This window comes from Muscardinus avellanarius, assembly GCF_963383645.1.
Source record: "Muscardinus avellanarius genome assembly, chromosome: 7".
NCBI lineage: Eukaryota > Metazoa > Chordata > Mammalia > Rodentia > Gliridae > Muscardinus > Muscardinus avellanarius.
In genome coordinates this window covers 4,841,054-4,867,524 of record NC_137793.1, presented here as the reverse complement: position 1 = coordinate 4,867,524, position 26,471 = coordinate 4,841,054, and the positions used below count along the sequence as shown (strand labels likewise).

The 26,471-nt window shown below is 45.4% G+C and overlaps 1 protein-coding gene across 2 annotated transcripts; it reads right to left on the bottom strand.

The window, feature by feature from the left end:
- Positions 1–2,567: 2,567 nt before the first annotated feature.
- G3BP1 (G3BP stress granule assembly factor 1) lies at positions 2,568–21,984 on the bottom strand (the record flags this gene model as incomplete). 2 transcript variants are annotated; one of them, XM_080699493.1, is made up of 11 exons in its annotated part: positions 2,568–2,774; positions 4,048–4,157; positions 5,376–5,504; positions 5,716–5,827; positions 6,057–6,158; positions 8,207–8,408; positions 11,606–11,699; positions 13,597–13,687; positions 17,140–17,313; positions 19,923–20,004; positions 21,875–21,984. In XM_080699493.1, 11 exons carry the CDS (start codon positions 21,967–21,969, stop codon positions 2,568–2,570), a joined length of 1,398 nt encoding a protein of 465 aa, XP_080555619.1. The 2 variants fall into 2 exon arrangements, with proteins under 2 accessions (XP_080555619.1, XP_080555618.1); XM_080699492.1 differs by having other exon boundaries at positions 8,207–8,438; positions 21,875–21,969.
- Between the last annotated feature and the right edge of the window lie 4,487 nt (positions 21,985–26,471).

Sequence of the window (26,471 nt, the reverse complement as noted above, 5' to 3'; positions counted from 1 at the left end):
TTACCTAGTTAAATACTTTTGGATCGAGAGTCTTAAGCTCAGTAGCAAGGAACTATGTGCATCGGGCCATTCCTATAGCTGAAAAATCTTACATAAAGTCCAAAGAAGCTGCCTGTGGCGAACGCTATTGACTTGAGGAAATCTTACCCCGGTGTACTTTCCTTTCACTCCAACAGGAACGCCCACACCTCGGCTCCTGTGCTCATTCTATGCATAGTAATGTAAACAATGATACTGGGGTCTTAAAAGTGTTGCCCCTGATGCCGAATCCCGTTTCTCAGGCCCACTGCTAACCATCCCAATTCCCATGTCTTGACATGACTCGGGAAACCTGTTTTCTGAGATGATGCAGCAATTACCAACAAGTTACAAGCAGCATCCAACAGACGGGACCTCTCTGCTTAGACTTGCACTCACACCAGGGGCACACATGTGTGCACCACACACACACACACACACACACACACACACACACACACACAGAGGATTTCTTAGGAGAGGTTACTCAATTTCTGAAAGAGATGTATATTTCCTAGTTATTGATGAGTCTTCCTTCCCTGGTTTCCTAATCCCACTGCTTCACTCACCCCCTGGAGCAGGGACCGGCACCCCGCCCCAAAGGCGCGTGCGTCCCTGTCAGACAGCGCTGCCCCCCCAAACCCTTCACCAACCTGGCATTCCCACCTGCCCTCCAGAATGTGCTATCAACTCCAACTTGAGAATCACTGCATCGAGCTAGAGCCTTCAAATTCTGATTAAGAAAAAACTTGTTTTTAACTGTATAACTTAGTATTCAATTATAAAAATAATTTCTAAAAGTTATCTATAATCTATGACGTTGAAGTTACTACAACTAAATTGTTTCTAAAGTAACTCAGGCTAACATTTTCTTCTCACAAGCTTAATATAAGCTACAAAAGTGCAAGCTGGTTTCCTTCCAAGTACCACTGGCCTGGGCCCAATAAAGTGGTTGTCAAAGAGTTAAACTGCCCACTTAAAAAGCCTGTGACTCGGTTGCATAATCTCTTTATGTGAAGAAGATGTTGCCAATTTTCAAATACCTGAGGTACTGGATCTAAACTGATGACACCACACTTCATTTTAGTCTTAAATAACCCGTTCACAGCAAATCTAGTTTCTCAATAACAAGATATTACTATTAGCCTAAACTATGCTTATGACTGCCCTCGAGATGAACACTGTTAAGAAGTTAATCTGCGCAGCCTCGCTGCTCCAATTCCTAATGGCCGGTGGATACAAGGTGGAAACCACAGTCCAGCTGCCCGCCGCGCACGCAGCCCTCGACAGTAACCACCGTGCAACGTGAGGAGAGTCATCTGCACTGCCAGGTTACACTTTCTTCCAGAAATAGTTTAATAAAAATTGGCCATTTCCAAGAAACATCCACTGCATGCCCATCAATAAAGAACTATAACAAAATAGAAAATTTACCATATGGCTATGATTTAAAGAAAACTTGGAGATACTCAAGCACATCAGCAAAGTCCAATATCCAAGTCACATTCCTGCTTATGGGCTATGATTTAGAATCTGATGAGATATCAAAACCAAACCTGACCCACAGGCTGAGCTGAGAGAAGTCAGACGGCCCAACAGCCACTGGCTGTGGCCGGGCGGGGCAGGCCCGGCCGCCTGCGTGCTCAGCCAGAGCCACAGTACAGAGCTGGCCGCTCGGTACTTCTCTCAGAACACTGGCCAAGATTAGGATCAAGATAAATAGAAGGCACAACAGTTTGCTCTGGTGGTTATTCGGATTTGGGGTGGAGGGTGTTTCTTTTTTCTTTTCTTATCCTTTTTTTTTTTTTTTTTACAAATACAGATGAAACATGAAAACTACTTCCAAAATATCTAACAGTTCAAGAAAACCTATCCGATGCATTCTAGACATTAAAACCTATCTCACAATTTAAATTTCAATGGTAAAAACAGCAGGTTTTCAAATAGTTTTGTGATCACATATCAAAAGAAAAAATTCTATTAACACCTTTTATTCAATTTTTAACCATACCAGGATAATCAAACGTCAAATTTTCCAAAGAGCAATTTTCCACATCAGAAGAGTTATCTTAAAGAATAAACAATTTGGATTTTTCCAGCCTCCAAAATGTTTATCAAATCCTGTATTTCTCACAGGGTTTGAAACACGTAGAAAATAAGTAAGAAATATTCCAATGAATGAAACATACCAAATGTCAGTAATAAGTGAGACACATTCCTTTGGGGAAATGGCTGTTTAAAAACAAAAAAAATCCAGTCTGTATATGCAAAGTAAGCAAGAAAGTTCAGTCTTGTTTTTCTTCTTCTTTAAAAATCCGTTACTCCTAAAATATCATTCCACAAAACTGGAAGTGAAAGACTAAAAAGGCCAGGGAGGGAGGAAGGGGAAGGAGCACACACCATTAACAAAAGTAAAATTGTACAAACTTAAGCAGTTTATAAGACTAGGGTGATCAGACTCCAAGATAGCAAAGGCTGGCTGAAGAATTTCACCATCCGCGGGCGCTGGGGTCTCGGGGCCTCGTGGACATCAGCGAGGAGCAGGCGAGTCACTGCCGTGGGGCGACGCCCCTGCCCACCGCAAACCCCGGCTTCTGCACCAGGCCCCCGCGGGGAGGGCCGCGCATCCCGCCACCCAGCCCAGCTCGAGGGCCCCCAGGTCCTCGCAGGCGGTTCTCTCTCCGGTCCCCTTCCCTGGCAGCTCGCGTCTTCTTCTCTTCCACATTCAGACGGACTTCCCCTCGGAACAGGATGGGCTGCAGGGATCAAGGTAAGCAGGCTTACTGGCCGCGCTCACGGCGGGAGCCAGCAGAAGCACACAGCTCCCAAGGACGCCGGCTGCAGACTGGAGAAAACACTCTCCCATTTACAAGAGCACGAGGGCACGGCGAGGTCTGCAGGCTTGCTCAGAAGAGCCCATTTAAACAGGGGCAGCACAAGGGACTGTCATGGCACTTACTACAACAATCTCACATACACAGAACAGAAGGGAGACTGCCACCTTCCACATGGGCTGAGGTTTAAGATAAAGCCAAGGAACATGGAGAGATGGTCCTGTAACCTATTTATGCAAAGTACCTACACCTCTCAAATTAAAAACATCACTAGTGCTCAGGTTAGTATTAGCCTAAAGACTTCTAGAGACTAGAAAACGAGGTGAAGGAGGTTGAGACACTTGGCCTGTCGCTCTCCAGACCAGGCGTGAGGGAAAAGGAAGGCAAGGAGGCCTGGCCGGGAGCTGTACACTTGGGACCACCACGCTACAGCGTGTCCCAAGACCACGGTGATCAGTGCGATAGAAGCTATTTCTGTACTCAGAAAAAAATCACCAAAGGAAGTACAGTCCGCCAGGCGTGGTGGCGCACACTTGTAATCCCAGTACTTGGGAGGCCGAGACAGGAGGATCCCAGGCTCACAGCCAGCCTCAGCTACTTAAGCAAGGCCCTCCACAATTTAGTGAGACCCTGTTTCAAAATGAGGAATAAAAAATAGGGCTGCAGGTGTAGCTCAGAGGTAGAATGCCTCAGGGTTCAATCTATGGTACACAAAAAGACAAGTAAGTAAAAAGGAAGTACAGTAGATGTCTATCAGTAAAGTGAAATAAGAAAAGACAAGCACATTTAAAGTTCTTCAGGGTAGGCAGGGGTACAATCCTCAGGCAAGTCGGGCTTTTGCTTTGTTTTGGTGGTACAGGGAATTGAAGCCAAGGGCATTATGCGACCCAGCAACTCACTCAAGCCCTTGTTTTTTTGTTTCATTTAAACAGGGTCTCATTAAGTTATTGTTAGTCCCAAATCTGTGATCCTCCTGCCTCAGCCTCCCAAGTACCCGGATTACAGATGTGTACCACCATGCCAGCCAGGAAGGTCTTTTTTGATAAACATGGCTAAACATGATGGGAAAAAATGATACTTTACATAAGAGGACAGAGCAGTAAGGATGAATACATTCAGAGAAACCGACACACCCTCATATCGTGAGGAAAGCAGAGAGGGGCGGGAGGGCGGGGCCAAGGTGAAGGACACTTACCCTGCTGCTGAGGACCTTCTGAACAGGCTCAGAATCGTCAAACACCACGAAGCCAAAGTTGGGCAGCTTCCCTCCGCTGTTTATGCGCAGCTCCACCACATTCCCGTAGGCTGCACGGGAAAGAGTCGCAGGTCACTTGTTAGAGGACGCCCACTTTTGGAATCAGGGTCAGCCGGGCGCGGTGGGCACGCTTGTCATCCCCGCGCTTGGGAGGCGGAGACAGGAGGAGCGTGCAGGTTCGAAGCCAGCCGCGCTGGCTTAGGAGACCCTGTTTCCAAATAAAAAAAATATAAAATAGGTCTAGGAGTATAGCCCGGAGATAGAAGGGCTTCCAGGAACCCCAGTACAAAAAAAAAAAAAAAAAAAAAAATCAGGGTCTCATTACCCTCGAACCTGTGATCCTCCCATTTCAGCCTCCCAGGTACTACGGTTACAGGTGTGCACCACTACACCTGGCATTTGTTCTCTTTAAACACCACACATGCACAGCCCAAAACAGTGTCACCGGGCACACAAGCTACTTAAAGCATCCGAGGTGGAGCCCTCTGAACTGAGATGTGCCAGGAGTACCAGACACCCACTGATCTCTAAGATGTGCGTACATGCGCACGTGTGTATCTAAGTAATGGGGACTAAACGCACAGGCACTCCACTTCCAGCTATATCCCAGCTCCTTTTACTTTTTATTTTGAAACAAGGCTTCACTTAGTTGCTGAGACTGGCCTCAAATCCTCCTGGTCTCAGCCTTCCAAGCACTGGGATTACAGTGGTGCACCACTTCAAACAGTGAGCTTGTTTCAAGAAAAAAAAAATAAGAGAGGGCTTAAATATCGGAATAGCCCCCTATCCAAAAAGCTTGAGAACAGAAATGTTTCAGATTTTCTTGTATTTCTGAACATTTACACATAAAACATGAGATCTCAGGGATAGAATCAAATCTAAACATAAAAATGAATTTACCTTTCATATGTACCTTCTACAGAGACTGAAGGAATATTATCCACTACTACGGTGTATCTGCATATTTTTACTGTGAAGTGAGATGAGAAATTTTCCACTTGTGACTGCATGCCAATACTCAAAAAATTTTAGAGCAGTTCGGGTTTCCAGATTAAGGAAGTGTCAACCTGTATCTCATGATACTTTTGCGTGTGGAGATAACAACGTTTAGATACACAGGTTAAGGAAAAGTTGAGAATTAAATTCTCTGGATTCTTTTCACTCTAACATGACTACTGGAAAAGTTGCAGTCTCACAGGCCGCTCATCCTGTTTCTGCGGGACACCGCCACACCAGGTGAATTCAGTGTTCAAAGCTCTGGAACCTACTTTGAAAGAAATCTTTAAGCTCCGATTTGTCCACCTCATGGGGCAGGTTGCCAATGAACAGCTGGTGGCTGTCGGGGTGTCTCACGATTCTTCGAGGTTCAACATCACCTTGTTCACCAGCCTCCCGGACTTAAGAGACAAGAACAATACGAGAAAACACCAGAGAAGACGACAGCTGAGGAACTCTTCAACACTTCAACACAATAGTTTCCCCTCTTCCCTAAAAACAGCAAATCCCATTAACCCTACAATAAAACGCACACAAGTACCCGCTGACCCCCCAGTGCCCTCGAATCTGCCCAGACTAGAGACGCCCAGAGAGCCTGCCGTGCACTCTTACCTGGCCTGGGCCCCCTCTGCGGAGGGATGCTTATTCGCTGTTCCCGCACTCTGTGATCCCTCTGCGGCCTTTGCGGTGGAATCTGAGATTCAGGCTTAGACTCTGGACGGGGCTGAAAATATTGACCAAGTTAACTTCTGTATAAGAACAAGCAGGCTCATCTTTTTTTCTTGTGAGGTTTAAAAAGGTTTAAACTAGAAAGCGACAGTTCTCTCATGAAAGCTCATGCAGTACCTTTCTGCTCTGCCCTATGCACCAGTTCTATTCTCTAAACTACTATGGAATTACAAAAATGCAAGTACATCTGCCTGCTCAAGTAGCGAGTGTTACCAGAAGCTTACCTGTGAAGTCGGTACTTTAACAACGTGAGGTGGTATCCCAGTAACGGGGACGGCTCCACTGGGAGGAAGGTTCTTACTGGTCACAGATGCCCAAGAAAATGTCTAAGCAAATAATGACACTGTCTGGTTACACAGCGCATCAAAACACATGTAAGCTGTAACTCTTGAGTTCCTGTAGCTGATGTATCACATTCTCAACAAGCAGGATGAAGTTTATAAGCATCCTCCGATTCCTTTCACCTACTCACACATTTTGTATTAAAACCCCTTAGAACTAATGATCAAGCGGCAGCAAACTATGAAAGGCTTTGGGTCAAAAAAGCAACTTTCAGTCAATTTCAAGTTGATGAATCAAGTAAGATTCTCAGCCAGGCATGGTGTGCACTCCTGTAATCAAGAGTACCTGACTTGGGAGGCTGAGGCAGGAGGATCAAAGACCTCAAAACCACAGCGAGGACCCTCCCCAAGACTCTTTCAAAAACAAAGAAACAAAAAGACAAGAACTGGGAGTATAACTCAGAAGCAGACTGTCCCTGGGCTCAATTCCCAGTACAGTACAGTAAGTAAATAAAGTCCACTCCTCCAAAACCAGCTGTCTTCTTCCTCCCATGACCCGCCCAGCGCACAGTATCAATGTCACCCAATGGCCACCTCAGAAGCATCTGTAGCGCCTTATTCATTTTTTGGTTCCGGGGGTTTAGCCCAGGGTTGTTCTACTTCAGAACTGCATCCCCAGCCTCTATTTTTATTTCATTTATTTTGAAGCAGGGTCTCACTGAGTCACCACCAGAGGCTGGCCTCAAACCTACCATCCTGCAGCGTCAGCCTTCCAGCTGCTGTGTTACAGGCCTGGGCCACCACCAGCAACACTTTTTTTTTGCAGCACTGGGGATTAAACCCAGAAGCATTCTACCTCCGAGCTACACTCCCAGCCTGTTTCTCAGTCTTTATTTTGTTTTTTTTGTTTGTTTGTTTGCGGGTTTGGGGATGGAACCCAGGGCACTTGACCTCCGAGCTACACCCCAAGCCCTATTTTTTATTCTTTATTTTGAAGCAGGTCTCACTAAATTGCAGAGGGCCTAAGTAGCTGAGGCTGTCCGGGAACCGCAATCCTCTGTCTCAGCCTCCCGAAGGCCGGGGTTACAAGTGTGCCCCCACACCCGGCCCAGCCACGTGTTTCTAATACATGTAAAGCAGTTGTAACTTGTTATTCTACCCAATTATCTCATCTCCATCTCTGACCCAAACAATCATTATCTCCTACCTGGACTATTATTCTAACCACCTAATAGAAACTCCATTTCCAATAAGTTAATCTTTCCATCTGCAAACCACGATCGTTTCAACATTCTCTCCTACCTGCCTGGCAGCCAGAGTAAGAACCTCATTTGTTTTGCCAATTCAGTACCCACACCCACAGCACCTAGCACACGGCAAGCCTTGAGCAAGCCGAGCAAGCAAACGATACTGTTACGCCCTGGCTCTAAATGTGACGTTAATATTCTTTCGCAGCGCGTCAAATGTAAAAGTTGTGTTAATTCAGTTAACACATTTAATACCTTGATGGGACTCAGGAGTAACTGAAAAGCGTGCTTAAGACTTTTGAAAATAGGTATTCTGCTGGGCAGAGTGGCTCACAGAGAGGGAGACAAAGCACCAAAGGCTGGATGGAGACTGCTGACGAGGAGGGTAAAGGCGGCACCTGTAACTTCAGGTCACCTTGGAGAGGGAGCGAGCCACAGGGCATTTGTTTTCATATTACAAAGTTAACACTCACCATACCTCTTATCTGAGACATGGCCCGATATATTAAGAAAATTCCCAAAACCACCATGTAATACATCAACAAAGTCAACCAAGCAATTAGAAAAGAAAAAGGAGTTTTTAAAAAATAAGCTAAAAATATAATAAAAATGAACAGGGCGTGGTGGCGCACTTCTGCAATCCCAGCACTCCAAAGGCCGAGACAGGACATGTTTGAAGCCAACCACAGTAACTCAGGGAGGCCCTCGGGAACTAGGAGAGACTGTTTCCAAACAAAAAATGAAACAGGGCTGAGGTGTAAGTCGGAGGCAGAATGCCCCTAGATTCAATTCCTAGCACCACCCACCCCCCAAAAAACAGAATAAAATCGCAGACAAGTTCCGTACCCGGGAATCTTCCTGCGCCGTCTGGGCTGCATCTGCGGGCGCTGGAGAAGCGCTCTTCTGAGTGTCCTCGGGCGCGGGCTCCTCCAGCACTGGCTCAGCCTTCTCCTCTTGGCTCTCAGATACCGGCTCCTGCTCCGGTTCTGGTTCAGGATCAGGCTCCGGTTCGGCAACAGGTTCCTCTAAATGTTCTTCCAAGTCATTGCTTTCACAAAAATATTTGAGAAATATCATTCTGCCTCCATGGATTTAGCAAGAAACGCAGAAAACTAGCAAGCACATGAACAGCATGAGCAAGGTGCTGGGTTACCCCAGCATCAAAACAAAAAAGAAAATCTTCCTTTTTCATAAAAATACCTAAGAATATATGTGTATGTGATGTGATTTTGAGGGTTTTTTTAAGATTTAAAGAAGTTTATTAAAAAGATAGAAATACAGAAAATAGAAAGGCCGGGCATGGTGACGCACACTTGTAATCCCCACGCTTGGGAGGCGGAGATAGGAGGATCGCGTAGGTTCGAAGCCAGCCGTGCTGGTTTAAGAGACCCTGTTCAAAAATATAAAATAGAGCCGGGCATCGTGGCGCACGCTTGTAATCCCCGCGCTTGGGAGGCGGAGGCAGGAGGATCGCACAGGTTCGAAGCCAGCCTCAGCTACTTAGTGAGGCTCTCAGCAACTTAGTGAGACCCTGTTTCCAAATAAAGTATAAAAATAGGTCTGGGAGTATAGCCCAGAGGTAGAAAAGCCCCTGGGTTCCACCCCAAGTACCACAAAAAAATAAAATAAAATAAAATAAAATAGGTCTGGGAGTGTAGCCCGGAGGTAGAAGGGCTTCCAGGAACCCCAGTACCACCAAAAAAAGAAAAAGAAATACAGAAAATAGAAATACAGAAAACAGTTACAGCCCATGCCAAAATGGCATGAGGGGGGAGGGTGGCCCAGGCCAACTCACCACTCTCTGTGATTTTGAGTTTAAAAGAGTCAAAACAAGCCAGACATGGTGGTGCAGCCTTGTAATCACAGTATTTGGGAGGCTGAGATAGGACGATCGCGGTTCAGACAGCCTCAGCTACTACCTAGTAAGGCCCTTTGAAATTCAGTGAGACACTGTTTCAAAAAATAAAGAATAAAAAATAGGGCCTGGGGTGTAGTTCGGAGGTAGAATGCCCCTGGGTTTCATTCCCAGTACTGCAAAATTTTAAATTGAATAAAATCAAATTAAAAAATAAAAGAGGCAAAATAGCCAGGCACGGTGATACACACCTGTAATACCAGGACTTGGGAGGCTGAGACAGGAGGATTGGAGGCTCAAAGCCAGCCTCAGCAATTTAGCAGCTTAGTGAGAGCTTGTTTAAAAATAAAAAAATAAAACAGGGTTGAGGATGTAGCTCAGGGGTAGAAGGCCCCTGGGTTCAATCCCTAGTAATACAAAAATTAAATATACTACATACATGTTAAAAAAAAAAAAAAGAGCATGACAGCATCCCAGCATTTCAGCGGTGAGAAGGGGGACTGCAGGTTCAAGATCAGCCTCGGCAACTTAGTGAGACCCTTGGGTTGTAGCTCAGAGGTGGGATCCCCCTGGGCTCAATCCTCAGTATAACCCCCCCCCCAAAAAAAACTAACTCTAAAAGCAAAATTCAAGTAAAAATAAGAAAGAAAAAAAAAAAGATTCTCATTCTGTTGAAATTTCCAAGCTCCTCTAATTCAGCTAACAGCCTGAAGGAAAAGGGAGGCAGAGCTACTGTTCTCGATGATGGCTTGTTCTGTACAAGGGGTGACAAGAGCTCTAGAGGTCTTCTCCATGTGGCCGTGTGATTTACAGTACTGCACTACACACTCAAAGTGTTCAAACACTTACAGCCAGTGCGCTGGCACATGCCGATCAGTCCAGTACTTGGGCGGCTGAGAGGGCTCAGAGGTTCTCAGCCAGGCCCAGCAACTGAGTGAGACCCTGTCTCCAAATAAAAAAAACAGGGCTGGAGTGGAGCTCAGAGTTAGGACATCCCTCTGTTCAATCCACAGATTTAAAAAAAAAAAAAAGATAAGAGAGTGAGGTTCTATATATGCTTTTGATGCACACCACACTCAAAAACACAAAGAATTTAGGAAGAAAAAAGATACTATACAAACCAGCTGCTAAACTTCCACATAAATCACCAGAATACTGTTAAAATTAGTTGTTTTCCCTCCCAAAATTCTAATTAAGTAGGTCTGTGGCAGGGTCACAAGTCTTCATTTTCAATCAGCAACCCAAATAATATAGACAGTAACCATGCCTTGACAAGTACATGGCAAAACCCCGTAAGCACTGGAGTAGCTGGGCGTGGTGGCGCACGCCTGTGATCCCGGTACTTGGGATGCTGAGACAGGAGGACCGCACATTTGAGACCAGCCTCTGCAATTTATACAGACCCTCAGTAACTTCATGAGATGCCATTTCAACATAAAAAATAAAAAGATCTGCGGTTGTGTGTGTGGGAGGGGGATACTGAGGATGAAACCCAGGGGCATTCTACCTCCAAGCTACACCCCCAGCCCTATTTTTTATTCTTCATTTTGAAACAGGGTTTCACTGAGTTGCATAGGACCTAAGTAGTAACTGGGGCTGTCTGTGAACTGCGAAGATCCTCCTGTCTCAACTTCCAAATGCTGGAATTACAAGCATGCGCCAAAACCCTGCAATGCCAAACACACCCAGCTAAAAACTGGTTTTTTTCTCAGTAGTGAAATGCTCAAAAAAAAAAAAATTTTTTTTTTTGGTGGTACTGGGGATGGAACCTGGGGGCCTTCTACCTCCAGGCTACACTCCCAGACCTATTTTATATTTTATTTGGAAACAGGGTCTTAAGCCAGCGCGGCTAGCTTCGATCCTCCTGTCTCAGCCTCCCAAGCACGGGGATTACAGGCGTGCGCCACCACGCCTGGCTTTAAATGCTCTTAAATTTCATCCCCAGTTCAATTTTTTTTTTGTATTGGGGATTGAAGCCAGGGACGTTCTACCTCCAAGCTACACCCCCAGCCCTATTTTAACCCTGAGTTTGAAACAGGGTCTCACTAAGTTGTGGAGGGCCTCACAAATTGCTGAGGCTGGCCATGATCTACAGTCCTACGATCCTCCTGTCTCAGCCTCCCAAGTACTGAGATTACAAAGTACTGAGTTTACAAGCTGTGTGTCACTACACACAGCTCGTAATAAATTACTGAGAATTTATCTCCCCCAATAAAACTAAACCAAGAGTAATATATACTGACACCATCCTCCAACACTAATACATTTTATACTTTAGTCAGAGATACCAAAAGCAAAAAACCTCTTTTCTAGGAAATTATTATTATCCAACAAAGGGAACAACTAAACAGTGCAGTAAACCCTGGATACTGGGAACATATTTTCCTTACCTGACCGTCTGATCATAGAAAGTTCCAGAATCATCAGGTGCCACCTCAGGTGTCTGCGGTCTTTCTTCAGGCTCCTCAACTTCTTCCTCATATTCTAAACAAGGAAGGCATTTAAAGTAATTTGTTCTCGTACAATGTCTGCTTTAGGACTCTGAGCCTGCGATCCTCCCGTCTCAGTACTGGAGGACGGATGTGGCCACCACACCAGGCTGAGACCTTGCTTGATGTATTTTTTTGTTCGTTCTTTTGTTTTTGTAGCGCTGAGGACTGAGCTACACCTCCAGCCCGATTTCTTTTATTCTTTCTTTTGAAAGAGGCTCCGAGTTGCAAAGGGCTTAAGTAGCTGAGGCTGTCCGCGAACGCACTCCTGTCTCAGCTCGCCAAATGCTGGAATTACAAGCGTGCGCCACCACGCGCACCTGAGACCCTGTCTTGTGTACTTCATGCACTTTTATTGGCGCACTGCTGTCTCACGTAACAGTCACAGCATGGTGGCGTACACGCACAGCCCGTGGCGGGCTCTGCCCCAGGCTCCCTCCCCATTCCTTTTCCTCCCCCTCCCTATATAGGGTACTGAGACTGACATTAGTATTCTCACCTAGACACATAATGTGAGACCCTGTTTTAAAATTAAAAAATAAGCCGGGTGTGGTGGCACACACTTGGTAATCCCAGCATTTGGGAGGATCTGGATTCATGGACAGCCTCAGCTACTTCGTGAGACCCTGTTTCAAAATAAAGAATAAAAATAGGGCTGGGTGTATAGCTTGGAAGTTGAAAGCCCTGGTTTCTATCCCTAGTACCACAAAAAAAAATAAATAAAAATATAAAGCTGGGCGTGGCCATGCAGGCCTTTAATCCCAGTAGGAGCAATAATGAGAGGACCACAGCTGTGAGGACAGCCCCAGAGAGCAGGGAGACTCTCAACCTAGTGAGACCCTATTTCCAAATAAAAATAAAAAATTGGGCTAGGGTGCAGCTTGGAGGTAGAATGCCTCTGGGTTTAATTCCCAGCAAACACACACACACACACACACACACACACACACAATTTTGTAGAAAAAAAGATATTTCACTAACACACTAAACAGGACAATCTGATAAAATCGCAGCAGACTCGGAGAATGAAATTAATTACTATTTTGGTTAAGAACAAGCAATGTAAGGCCCTACTTCCAGCCATGGCACGCAGGCTTTGCCACCTTGCCAGCTGCTACCTCAGGCAACTGCAGCGCCTTAGGACCTAGTCTACCTACCAACCGGAGCAGCCGAGCGCGCCATCCCCAGAAGGCTCCACCACATGGACACCATCTACACTGAGTGTGGAGACTTTTCGGTGGGGCCGTTTTCACCATACTCTGTATTTACCCTTTCTTCCAGGCTCTCTTTCAAGAATACTTATATACCAAACAACCTTGGAAAGAGTGCTTCCTTCTAGAGCACTGGGCAGGCACGTTCACTGCCCATCACAGAACAAAGAACACCCTCCCCTCCACACCTTTAAAAGCCCCGTAGCACACGTATCACAGGCCTTCTTCCTGGTGCCGTGCAACTACAGCAAAAATCCTACACCACTGCTGAGTAGTAACTGTCCACTAAAATACATGAAAGAGCTAGCCTACACCATAGAATAAGGGAAAACCTCAGACCCTTCACGTGTCTTGACAAATGCTTTATTAATACTGAGGAACACAGTAAAGGAATCAGCCGGGCATGGAGGCACAAGCCAGTCACACCACTACTTGGGAGGCCGAGAGAGGAGGATCGCAGATTTGTGGCCAGCTTCAACTACTTAGCGAGGCCTCCACAACTTAGTGAGATGCTGTTTCAAAATCAAGAATAAGAATCAGAGCTAGGGGCGTAGCTCAGAGGTAGAATGCACCTAGGCTCAATTTCCAGGACCAAAAAACAAAACCCAAGAAACTCAATCTCGAGGTCAGTATGATGCCATTTAAAAGCGCTAGACACATCAATCAATGTTTGGTACTTACCCTCCTGAGGCTCAGTGACAAAGCCCCCAAAGACCTCATCCTGGTATCTGAAGATATCATTATGAACATAGAACTTATTTGCAACAGAACCCTGCAATGCCAAAAAGAAAGAAAAATTCATTTATTCCCTATACTTTTAAGAAGCCAAATCACTTCACACCGGTGGTTCTCAACTGAGGGCGAGTCTGACTCCGGGGACACCCGGCGCTGTCTATGGACATGTCAGTTTCTGTAGCAGGATGTTACCAACCACTATCAAACACAGCTGGGATGCAGCCAGATGTCCTAGGACGCACAGGACAACCGAAACAAAGAAGCAGTGAACCTAAGACACCAGCAGCACCAACACCAACAGGCTTGCTTTACACTCCAGCTGTAAAGAAAACCTTGAAACACATTTTGTCTGTTGAAAACATTTATCCTTACAACCAGATGGATACCAAAAAAATAAGAAAATCCAGGAGTAAGTAACATGACAAAGCAACGACCTCAAATCAAGAAGCAATCACACTTTTCAGCAGATATTTAAAACTTCCAAAATCTAGCCGGGCATGGTGGGCACGCTTATAATCTCAGCACTCAGGAGGCTGAGACCGGAGGATCGCGGTTTGCGGACAGCCTCCACAACTTAGGCCCTCCGCAACTTAGTGAGATCGTTTCGAAATAAAGAATAAAAAAATATGAGGGCAAGGAGTGTAGCTCAGAGGTCGAATGCCTCTGGGTTCCATCCCCAGATCTGCAAAAATTAACTAATAAAACTGCCAAAATCTACATCCAAAAGTATGAATCACACGCCCAAGGGTGGTGCAGTTGAGAAAGGTTCCTCATACAGGTGTTTAAGGCACACCCGTCAGAATCCAACCGTGTCATCTATTCAATGTATAGGCTATCCTTCCATCCTTAAAATTAGGTATTTTAAGGATGAGTACTGAGACAATTTACATAAAAGTGCATTATATTAGGGTGAAGTTAGTCTCCCATTAAAGAAAGAGGATCTATAATTAAACCTACAATGGACAAAACTCCATTGCGTCTTTGCACATTTAGAAGTCCGTCCTGTGTGTGTGTGTGTGTGTGTGTGTGTGTGATGCTGGAAACTGACTGAACCCAGGGGCACTCTAACTGAGCTAGAACCCTAGAGTCCTCTTGACCTTCTGAAGCAGAGTTTCTTTTTTTTTTTTTTTTTTTTTTTTTTTTTTTGGTGGTACTGGGGTTTCTGGAAGCCCTCCTACCTCCGGGATATACTCCCACAGGCTATACTCCCAGACCTATTTTTTTTTAACTTTTTTTATGTGGAAACAGGGTCTCTTAAGCCAGCGAGGCTGGCTCCAAACCAGCGCGATCCTCTGGTCTCCGCCTCCCAAGCGTGGGGATTATAAGCGTGCGCCACCACGCCCGACTGAAGCAGGGTCTCACTAGGTTGCTGAAGTTGTTTAACACCTATCCTTCTCCTCTCTCTGCTCCCATGTACTGGGATCACAGCAGACACCTTCACGCCCAGCTCTGCGCTCCCTCTAACCATCACAAGTCTTTACACTTACTGTGACCATTCCTTTCAAAGCCATGACTAAAATGACTACATACAACTTGTCAAATACTCCAAATAGTCTTTCTTGCTTTGCAGTACTGAGGGCTGTACTCAGGAGCATTCTGTCACCAAACTATACCCCAGCCCTTCTTATACATTTATACAGGGGATTGAATCCAGAGGCACTCTACCTCCAAGTTACCCCAGTTTTATTTATTTGGAAACAGGGTTATCACTAACCCTGGAGGGCTTCTCTAAGACCCGAGGCTGGCTTCAAACCTGCAATCCTGTCTCAGCCTCTCAAGTAATGAGACTACATACAAGTGCCACCGTGCTTAGTTTTATTTTTTATTCTAAAACAGGATCTCAGCTGGGTGTGACGGCACACACTTGTAATCCTAGTACTCAAGAGGCTAAGACAGGACTGTCGGTTTGCAGGCAGTCTCAGCCACTTAGTGAGGCCCTCTGCAACTTCATGAGATCCTGATTCAAAATAAAGAATAAAATAAAGGGCTGATAGTGTAGCTTAGAGGAAGAATGCCCCTGGGCTCAATTGCCATCAATCAATAATTTAAAAATTATAATAAAATAAAATGAAACCTCACTAAGTTATTACTGAGGCAAAAGTGGTGAACATCACTAAAACTGAGATAAACGCAAGCTAACATCACTGGTAGAACTAAACAATACCATGTGTCCTTGAGGTTCAGAAGGCACACGCATGAAGTACTTAGGAAATAACATAGCTATGTTCTTCCTTCAAAACTGCCTAAGCCATGAAAAACAAGATTAACAAGTCACTGCAAAGCCGGGTGTGGTGGCGCACACTTGTAATCCCAGCATCTGGGAGGCTGACTGAGGCAAGAGGATCAAGGTTCATGGACAGCCTCAGCTACTTAGTGAGACCCTGTTTCAAAATAAATATAGGCCGGGTGTGGTGGCACAGGCTTGTAATCCCTGTGCTTGGGAGGCTGAGACAGGAAGATCGCGCAGGTTCAAAGCCAGCCTCAGCTACTGAGTGAGGCTCTCAGCAACTTAGGTCTGGGAGTATAGCCCGGAGGTAGAAAGCCCCTGGGTTCTACCCCCAGTACCACCAAAAAAATAAAGAATATGAAAAGGGACAAAAGTGTAGCTCAGAGGTCGAATGCCCCTGGGTTCCATCCCAGTAGCACAAGAAGTCGTTGCAAATTAGAAACCTAGATATGTGGCAGCTAAATGCAATATAGAACTGTCAAGGACAATATTGGTATATTTTCTGAAAGACTTGAATGACTTTAACTATGGTTACAGGAGAGAAGTTTTTATTCTTATAAAATGCCACTTAAGTATCCAAGCATCATCAGACAGGTCTCCCAACTTTTCAAATGGTTTACAAGAAAAAAAGAATTAAGGCCAGGCGTGGTGGCGCATGCTTGTAATCCCAGCATTCAGGAGACTGAGACCGTGGACAACCTCAGCTACTTAGTGAGGCTGACTACAGCTCAGTGAGACCTGGTTTCAAAATAAAGAATAAAAAATAGGGCAGGGGGTGTAGCTCGGAGGTCAAATGCCCCTGGGTTCCATCCCCAGACCCGAAAAAAAAAGAAAAAAGAATTATACAAATGGTTTAAAAGGAAGAAGAGCCAGCAGTGGTGGCACATGCCTAAATCCCAGTACTTGTGAGGCTGAGACAGAAGGATCACAGGTTAGGTCAGCCTCAACAGTGTAGAAGACCCTTATCAAAACAAAAAATAAAGTAGGGCTTGGGGGTGTGGATCTGAGATGGAATGCCCCTGGCTTTCAATCAAGCATCAAAACTAAGTAAAATAAGAAAAAAGAAGCAGACTTATATACTGAGCAAGTATTGGCAGCAACTCTAGTAAGACTTAATTAAAAGGTAATACCTTGCAACTTTTATATAAATTGAAATTTGAAGCGAACAGTAATCCCTGCTCTCTTAGAATGCTCAAAATGACTCAGCCTTCCTGTTTTTCAGCACGTCACTACTGCAACACCACCATCATCCGCACACGTACCTCAGGAGCAAGGACAAACGTCTGCATGAACCTGCGCAGAGCCTGGTTGTTGTTGGAGAGCAGCCCCATCACCTGCACCACCACACCATCGTTCAGAGTTGCGTGCGCATCAACATGGCGGATCTTGGTGTGGCAGTTGGTGAAGTTCTGTGACATCACCTTCCTGTGAATCTCCTAAGGAATCAAGGCAAGAGTTAAGGCCTCATGATTTACCCATCTCCACCACCACCAACAAAAACCTAACCACAACAAAGAAAAGGTACACTAATATTAGAGCCATACCACAGGCAGGCTCTAAGTTGTCTTTGCACACTTTATTGTCAATGACAACATGAGCTCTTTAAAAGAATTGCCTAGCTGGCTGGGCATGGTGGTGCAGCTCCTGGGAGACTGAAAGAGGATTACTGCAGGTTCACGGCCAGCCTGAGACCCTGTTTCAAAATAAAGAATACAAAATAAGGCCGGGGGGTGTAGCTCGGAGCTAGACTGCCCCTGGGTTCAATACCCAGCACAAAAAAATAAACAAAGCCAGCCTCAGGTACTTAGTGAAGCTCTCGCCAACTTAGTGAGACCCTGTTTCCAAATAAAATATAAAATAGGTTTGGGAGTATAACCCGGAAATAGATAGCCTCTGGTTTCCATCCCCAGTACCACCAAAAAAAAAAAAAAACCAGAGCTGGAGGTGTAGCTCAGAGGTAGAATGACCCTTGGTTCAATCCCCATTATAAAAAAAAAAAAAATACAAGGGCTGTTGAATTAAATAGAAACTTCAGGAAAAAGAAACACAAGGGGGATCAGCAAGCCTGTCATCTCAGTACTTGGCCCAGTACTTGGGAAGCTGTCAGGAAGATCACAGGTTCACACCCAATCTCAGCAACTTAACCAGCCTCTCAGCAACTAGGATGACTCTGTTTCATAAAATAAGCCAGGCATGGTGGCACGCACTTGTAATCCCAGGATGGGAGGCTGAGACAGAAGGATCGCAGATTGGCAGCCAGCCTCAGCTACTAGTGAGGCCCTCCACAACTCCATGAGGACTGGGGTGTCCCTCAGAGATAGAATGCTTCTGGGTCCCATCCTTAGTACCACTCAAAAAAGTAAAAAAACTAAAAAGTAAGAAGGCTGGGGGTGTAGCTCAGAGGTAGGTCACCCGAGTTCAATCCTTAGTGCCACCAAAACACAAAAAGAAATACAATTGGCGAACAAATACATTAAAAAGGATGCTTATACACCACCACGTAGGCTCCCCAAGGACCAGGAGTGGAAGCACCACTCCTCAGTATCTTTCCAATAAAGTTAGAATCTTAACAATAAAGTTAGAATGGCAGCCGGGCGTGGTAGTGCACCTTGTAATCCCAGCATTCGGGAGGCTGAGACTGGAGGATCGCAGTTTGCGGACCTCAGCTACTTAGTGAGGCCCCTTGCAACTCAGCGAGACCCGGTTCCAAAATAAAGAATAAAAAATAGGGCAGGGGGAGTAGCTCGGAGGTCGAATGCCCCTGGGTCCCATCCTCAGACCCGCACACACACACACAAAATACGCAGTGATGCATGCATACCCCTGCGATAGCAGCGCAACTCGTAGCCAACTACGGGAGCACCCTGGGCGCCAAGAGGGAAGGATAAAAGAATGGGGTAAACACACAGTGGAGTTTCACTCTGTCACAGGGAATAAAATGTGTCATTTTCAGGTAAATGGATGGAAACCACTAAGTGAAAGCAGCCCATTAGAAAGTCAATGGCCATGTCTTCCCTCACGCGTAGGAGCTAGAGAGCAAACAGGAAAGGAAAGAGACCTCGTGGTGGCGAGGAATGAGGCCGCAAGACTGACCTCGTGGTGGGGAGGAATGAGGCCGCAAGACTAGTACCAGTACAAGGGGACTGGAGGAGGCCGGGCGCGGTGCGCACGCTTGTCATCCCCGCGCTCGGGAGGCTGAGACAGGAGGATCGCACAGGTTCGAAGCCAGCCTTGGCTAGTGAGTGAGGCTCTCAGCGACTTAGTGAGACCCTGTTTCCAAATAAAGTATAAAATAGGTCTGAGAGTGTAGCCTGGAGGTTAGAAGCCCTGGGTTCCACCCCCAGTACCACACACAAAAAGGGGGGGGGGGCCTGGAGGAGGACGAGGGGAGGCTGAGGATGGAATCGGGCCAGATATTAAGTCCATATACGAAGGCATCTCCAACAACCTTACGAGCACAAAGCACGAGGGAAGAGGCGAGTTGAGAGACAAGGTTAGGAGGAAACACCAAGATACGCTGTGCATATGTCAGCATTCGGGAGGCTGAGACCAGATGACCCGGGCTCGAGGCCAGCCTCGGCTACTGAGTGAGGCCCTTTGTGACTCAGTGAGACCCTGTTTCAAAATAAAGAATAAAAAAATAGGGCGGGGGGTGGAGCTCAGAGGTAGAATGCCCCTGGGTTCCATACGCACTGCAAAAAAAAAGAGATGTGCATGAATGCCTCGCTTTGGCTCACACTAGTGTACAACTGTACTGCACCCGAAAGTCTAAGAGTGAAACAAAACTCTCCTCAATTAACACTTTGAGAAAGTTTAGAAAAGACCCGCATGCTAACACCAACTACCTTCTAACTCACAAAGCCTTCGGAATACACCATACAAAACCAACAGGAGACATCACACAGCCTCTATTAAATGGCAGCTACCTAAACTTCTACGATACATTCAGTTTTCAGGCCTCAGGAAATCCATGAAGCACGTATCCACCGCGGTTTTGAGTTACTTCCTAGATGCTGAAAGGTCTAAAGAAAGCCAGAGCGCTTACTTTCTGTCCGTAGACGGCATCGGCCGGCTTTCCATTTGAATCCAGTCCTCCATGGACATAAGAAGAGTTCTTTCCATAAAATCTGTACAACAGAAAGAAAATTTCCTTCTTAACTTCAATTCTACTGAGAGCAGTTATTTTTCACATTTGATACCTCCGACCTCCCTCACTGGTAGACGTGTGTGGTGTGGTGTGTGTGTGTGTGTGTGTGTGTGTGTGTGTGTGTGTGTGTTGCTACGGATGGAACCCAGGGGCATGCTACCTCTAAGCCACTCCCCAGACCTTTTTCTTACTTTGACACAAGGTCTGAGCTCCGAGGCTGGCCATAAACCTGCAATCCTTGTCTCCACCTCCCAAGTGCTGGGTCACAGGGCGCACAATCGCACCTTGCTACTGGCAGACTCGTGAAGGCGAGCATGTTTCTGTGAGTGTGCTTCTGGGGATGAACCCAGGGACGTTTTACCCCCGAGCCCCCCCCCCGCCCCCGTTTCTATTTTTATGATCAAACACCTAAGTTGCTGAGTAGAAACTTGTTGTCAGGTTTCTATCTACCTTTGCATGCAAACATTGCAGAACAGGAATGGATTTAGTTAACAAATATTCCCCACGTAACAAGCTCCACATTTCAGGATAACCATATTGGGAAAGATCATGCACTTTCCACCAGGAAGTTCAGTCACTTAAAACAAAAGTTCCTGTTTCTACTGAGGAGGACACAGGGCTGGGACCCGCTGGACTGAGCCTGTACCTGAGAACGCGTGTCAGCGGCTCCCATTCAATACATGCCGATAACTCGTGTGAACCGTGTTAGGGATAGTTTCTTACAATTCCTTCTGATGCAATGTGAACTTCAGACTTTAATTCCCTATAACTTTCACTCATCTATAGCTAACACTGTTTACATTAGAACCACATTCCAGCCGGGGGTGGTGGCCCACGCTTGTCATACCCGCGTTTGGGAGGCGGAGACAGGAGGGCCTCGCTGGCTTAAGAGACCCTGTTTCCACATTAAAAAAAAGTATAAAAATAGGTCTGGAAATGTAGCCCGTGGGAGTGTAGCTGGAGGTAGAAGGGCTTCCAGGAACCCCAGTACCACCAAAAAAAAAAAAAAAAAACCCTAGAACCACATTCCACCAGAAAAACAATATCTACACAACAAAATGCCCTCTTTCAGGGAATCACTATTACTGCTTTGGTTATCTGTCTTGTGGATATACGTTTTTTTAGATAAAAGTTCCCCACACATTATTTTATATTCTGCTTCCATCCTATTTCAAAATAAAAATAAAATAGGGCTGGAGGTATAGCTTGGAGGTAGGAAACCTGAGTTCAATCCCCAGTACCACCAAAAAAAAAAAAAAAAAAAAAAAATGCCGTGGGTGGCACACATCTACAACCCCAGTAATTGGGAGAGAGGCTGAGGCAGGAGGATCCCAGGTTCAAGACCAGCCTTAGCAACTTAGGAACTCTCAACAACCTAGAAAGACCATTTCAGAAATAAAAGGCTGGGGGTATGGCTCGGACACAGAACTTCCCTGGCTTTAATCCCTAGTACCACTTAAAAAGGAAAAAAAAAGGTTGCATATACAAGAAAAAACTGTTTTAACAGATCCTTCACAACTTAGTTTTTGCTTTGTTCTTATGTTTTGGAGTGCTGAGCATCAATCCACAGCCTCTTGCATGCTGGGCAGGGGTCTACCACGGACCACCCTCTAGACCCCTTTGCAATGGTTTCTACATCTGCGCTGTAACTTAAAACAAGGACACATTATTTCTACTAAAGGAAACTTTTAGTAGAAATTTTTCCCCTGCAGTATTGTGGAGGGTCTCACTAAGTAGCTGAGGCTGATCCAGAACCTGGGATCCTCCTGTCTCAGCCTCCCAGGTACTGGGATCACAAGTGTGCACCATCCCGCGATGTAAAAGCCAGCATTAAAGGAAAAGCGTCTTACCTATGTAGCATGTCTGGGGCCTGGTTCAGTAGAGTGTAATACTGTCTCACAAATTCCCGCCCGACCAGCAGGGGACTAGGCTTCTCCATAACCATTGCTTTGGTCAATTCAACCTGGGGTAAAAAAAAAAAAGTCAAGAATCTCCAACCTGAAAGATCAACTCCAAAAGGAAAAAGTAAATCATTTTGCTAAAAGCAACTCAAAAGACTTCATTACTTCAGCAATTCTTGGTTTTATAAAGAAACAAAATTTTAAGAATAAAACTCTATAGACCAAGTGAGATTTTATACAAATTTATTGTAATCAGATATTGGGGGAATCACTATAAAGATTGTATCATCATCAATTTTCTAAAACTGGATATAAGAACCCCAAAATTATGTATTTCCAACAAATATCCTACCATTATTAGGTCATTTAAGACTGTTCCTAGCCAGGCATGGTGGCTTGTAATCCCAGCACTTGGGAGGCTGAGACAAGAGGATCGCACAGGTTTGAATCCAGCCTCGGCTACTTAGCGAGGCTCTCAGCAATTTAGTGTGACCCTATTTCCAAATAAAGTATAAAATAGGTGTGGGAGTATAGCCCGGAAATAGAAAAGCCCCTGGGTTCCACCCTAGCACCACAATAAAAATACATATACACATATATACATATATATATACACGTGTGTTTGTGTGTATAAAAAATAGGTCCGCAAGTATAGCCTAGAGGTAGAAAGCCCCTGGGTTCCATCCCCAGTACCACAAAAAATAAATAAAAATTAAAGACTTAAAAATAGGGTTGGGAGTATAGCTTGAAGGTAGAATGCCTAAGTTCCATCCCTGGTACCACAAAAAAAAAGAGAGAGAGAGAGATAGAGAGGGAGAGAGAGAGGGGGAGGGATAGAGAGATAGATAGACAGAGAGAGAGAGAGAGAGAGAGAGAGAGAGAGAGAGAGAGAGAAACGCTCCTATTATTTGATCATGGTGGTGCACACTTAGCATCCCAGTACTCTGAAGGCTGAGACAGAATGATCTCAAGTTCACTGAAAGCATCAGCAACCTCCTAAGACCCTAGGCAACTTAAGAGAAACTGTTTCAAAATAAAAATAAGGCTGGGGGTGTAGCTCATATGTAGAAAGCCACCAAGTTCAATCCCTAGTACCACAAAAAAAAAAAAGTCCAGCTGTAAAATTATACACATATCATTTGTGGCGTTTGTATATTCAGAAGCAATAACTTTAAAAAAACAAAATCCAAGTACAGACTATCACATGTCCCAGTTCACCTAAATCAGATAATTTTTAGCATATTTTTATTCTTTATTTTGAAGCAGTCTCACTAAGTTGAGGAGGGCCTCACTAAGTAGCTGAGGCTGTCCACAAACCGCGATCCTCCGATCTCAGCCTCCCGAATTTAGCATATTTTAAAAAAGAAACTACAGAGCCAGGCATGGTGGCACACACTTTTCATCCCAGCATTTGGGAGGCAGAGAATGGAGGATGATCGCAGTTCTTGGACAGCCTCAGCTACTTAGTGAGGCCCTTCGCAACTCAGTGAGACTCTCTTTCAAAAGGTGTAGCTCAGAGGTAAAATGCCCTTGGGCTCCAACCCCAGTACCAAATTAAAAAAAAAAAAAAAAAAAAAAAGGAAAGAAACTACAGCCAGGCATGGTAGCACATACCTGTAATCGCAGTACTTGAGAAGCTGAGACAGGAGGATCATGGGCTTGAGCAACTCAGTGAGACCCTGTTTCAACACCAGAAAAAAAAGGGGGCTAGGGATGTAGCTCAAACAGAATGCCCCTGGGTTCACTCCACAGTACCAAAAAAAAAAAAAAGTAAAGGACAAATCATTTTCACTAAAGATTTTTTTTATAATTTTATAACCACATTTACAATATTCTCACCTAGTATTTGAGAATGCCATTATATCTCAAAATTGTATTCTACCAAAGGGGCTACAAACATTTTTTAAATTACGCTTTCTCCTTGAATTTTTTCAAGAAACAGTGATACGTGCCCTTCAGTAAACCAGTTTCATTATTACTGGGGAGGGGTGCTGGAGACTGAACCCAGGGGCATTCTACTCCGATCTACAACCCAGCTCCTTTTCAGTTTTCTTTTAAAAGTGTCTCTCGGTTGCTCAGGCTTTGTAAGCTGCTGAGGGTGTCCTCGAACCCGCGACCCTCCCGCCTCGCCTCCCAAGTACTTGGATTTAACTAAACCATCTAAATCTAAAACAATGTGTAAGAGTTTTAACAAGGCTACCTTTAACACAAAATGTGACAAAGAAACCTTAGAAGAGCGTTCTATTTTAAAATTACTGAATCAATAGAAGAAAAATCAAAACGTCTTACCCTGGAGAAATTCACACACACAATTCGCTAGCTGTGGTCCCTACCTTTGCGTGTCTGTGCCTCATTTCTTTCATTTGTAACTGTAGAGCTGGAGTGGGGTCAGTGCAGAGTAGGATTAGCAGGTACAAAGCTAGGCCCAAACTCCAGCACCAGTTACAAAACCAAAACAAAATGTCTAGCTGGTGGCGCAGCACACACTCCTGATAGGGCAGCCCGGAAAGGATACAGATTGTAAGCCAGCCTCCCAATGTATAGAGGCTCTCGGCAACACAGTGAAACCTTGTTTCAAAACAAAGAATAAAACAGGGCTAGGGATGTAGCTCAGAGATAGAATGCCTGTGTTCCATCCCCAGTATCAAAATATAAAACAAAAACCTAAGTGCAAGAACTAAGTGCCTGATAGCGCCGACCGATGCCAGCCGACAGCCCTGTGTGTGCATGTTCCTGGGGACGGTCACTGGGGACTGAAGGAAGCCGGGCATTCCACCTAAGCTACTCAGCACTTTTAAATCTTGAAACAGTGTCTTTCTAGTTCTCGGCCTTTTGCGAGGCTGTCTTCAAACCTGCAATCCTCCTGTCTCAGCCTCCCAGGTACAGAGATTACAAGCCTGTGCCACCAGCCCGCTTGAACCCAGTTTCACTCCACCAACTCTGTCCCGCCTCTGTGCTACACCACCAGCGCTTCTTTATTCTGTAACAGGGCCGCACTTAAGTTGGTAAGGCTGGCCTCAAACCTGCCATCCATCCTCTCTCAGGCCCTCAAGTGGCCCAGCTCCTGTTATTTATGAGACAAGGTATCAATGGATACAAGTCCCGGCGCTGACATTACTGTTAGTATTAAAATATTAACTATTAACTAGGTGTGGTGGCACACGCTTGTAGTCCCAGCATTTGCGGACAGCCTCAGCTACTGAGGCCCTTTGCAATTCAATGAGACCCTGTTTCAAAATAAAGAATAAAAAATAGGGCTGGGGGGAGGGTAGTTCAGAGGTAGAATGCCCGAGCTCAAACACGCGTGAGTGCGTACACACACACACACACACACACACACACACACACACACACCCTGTAATCCCAGCTACTAGGGAGGCAGGAGGATCAGGAATGCCAGGCTAGCCTGACCAATTTAGCAAGACCCTGTCTCAAAATAAAATAAAAGCAGGATGCAATGGTACGTACCTGTAATCCCAGCACTTGGCAAGCTGAGACAGGAGCATTACAGGTTTGAGGCCAGCCTCAGCAACTGAAGACCCTCAGTAACTTAGCCAACGGTGTTTAAAAATAAAAGGGTGGGGGTGTAGTTCAGAAGCAGACTGTCCCTGGGTTTAATCCCCAGAAGCAAAATAAATAAAACTCCAGAAAGGGCTGGGGGCGCAGCTCAGTGGCAAAGCGGTGGCCTGGCATCTGTGAGGCCTGAGTTCAAACATCAGTACCACCAAAATGAGAACACAGGAGCCAGAGATGGAATGAGCTGAGCAATAAGACATAATTAGCAAGTAAAATCAGGATAGTATGGGACACAGCCTAAAAATAAAAAGTAATGCCCAGGAGTCCACACTGATAAAAATGAATCACTGAATTAAAAAACCAGGGTAGCGCACACCTACATTCCCAGTACTTCAGCACCCGAGGCAGGAGGACTCAAGTTCAAGGCTGGCCTCAGTGAGCCCTTAACTACTTAGTAAGATCCTGATTCAAAGTAAGAAAAATAAAAAGGACTGAGGGTATAGATCAGAGTTAGAATCTCCTGGGCTCAGCACCCAAGAGGGACAGGAAAACCGAAGTGAGGCTGTGGTGATACAGCCTGTAACCCAGTGCTTGGGAGGCAGGTTTGATGCTGGGCAACTCAGCCAGACGGTCGTGTTCAGAGGCAGAATGCCCCGGGTCCAACCCGCAGGAGCCCCACACCCCAAAAAATGGAGAAGCAAATCTTCTTTACGGGGAATTTAAAAGAGAAGTACTTGGGGAGGCTGAAACAGGAGGATCACAGGTTCATGGCCAGCCTTCTGCAATTTGGTGAGACCCTATTTCAAAATAAAGAATAAGGAATAGGGCAGGGGATAGCTCAGAGGTAGAATGTCCTTGGGTTCAATCTCCAGTACCACAATACACACATACATACATACACATACACACATACACACACACATTCATACATACATACAAACAAAAGCTGGATGTGGTGGCATATACCTATTAATCCCAGTACTTGGGAGGCTGAGACAGGAGGACTGCAGGTTTGCAGCCAGCCTCAGCT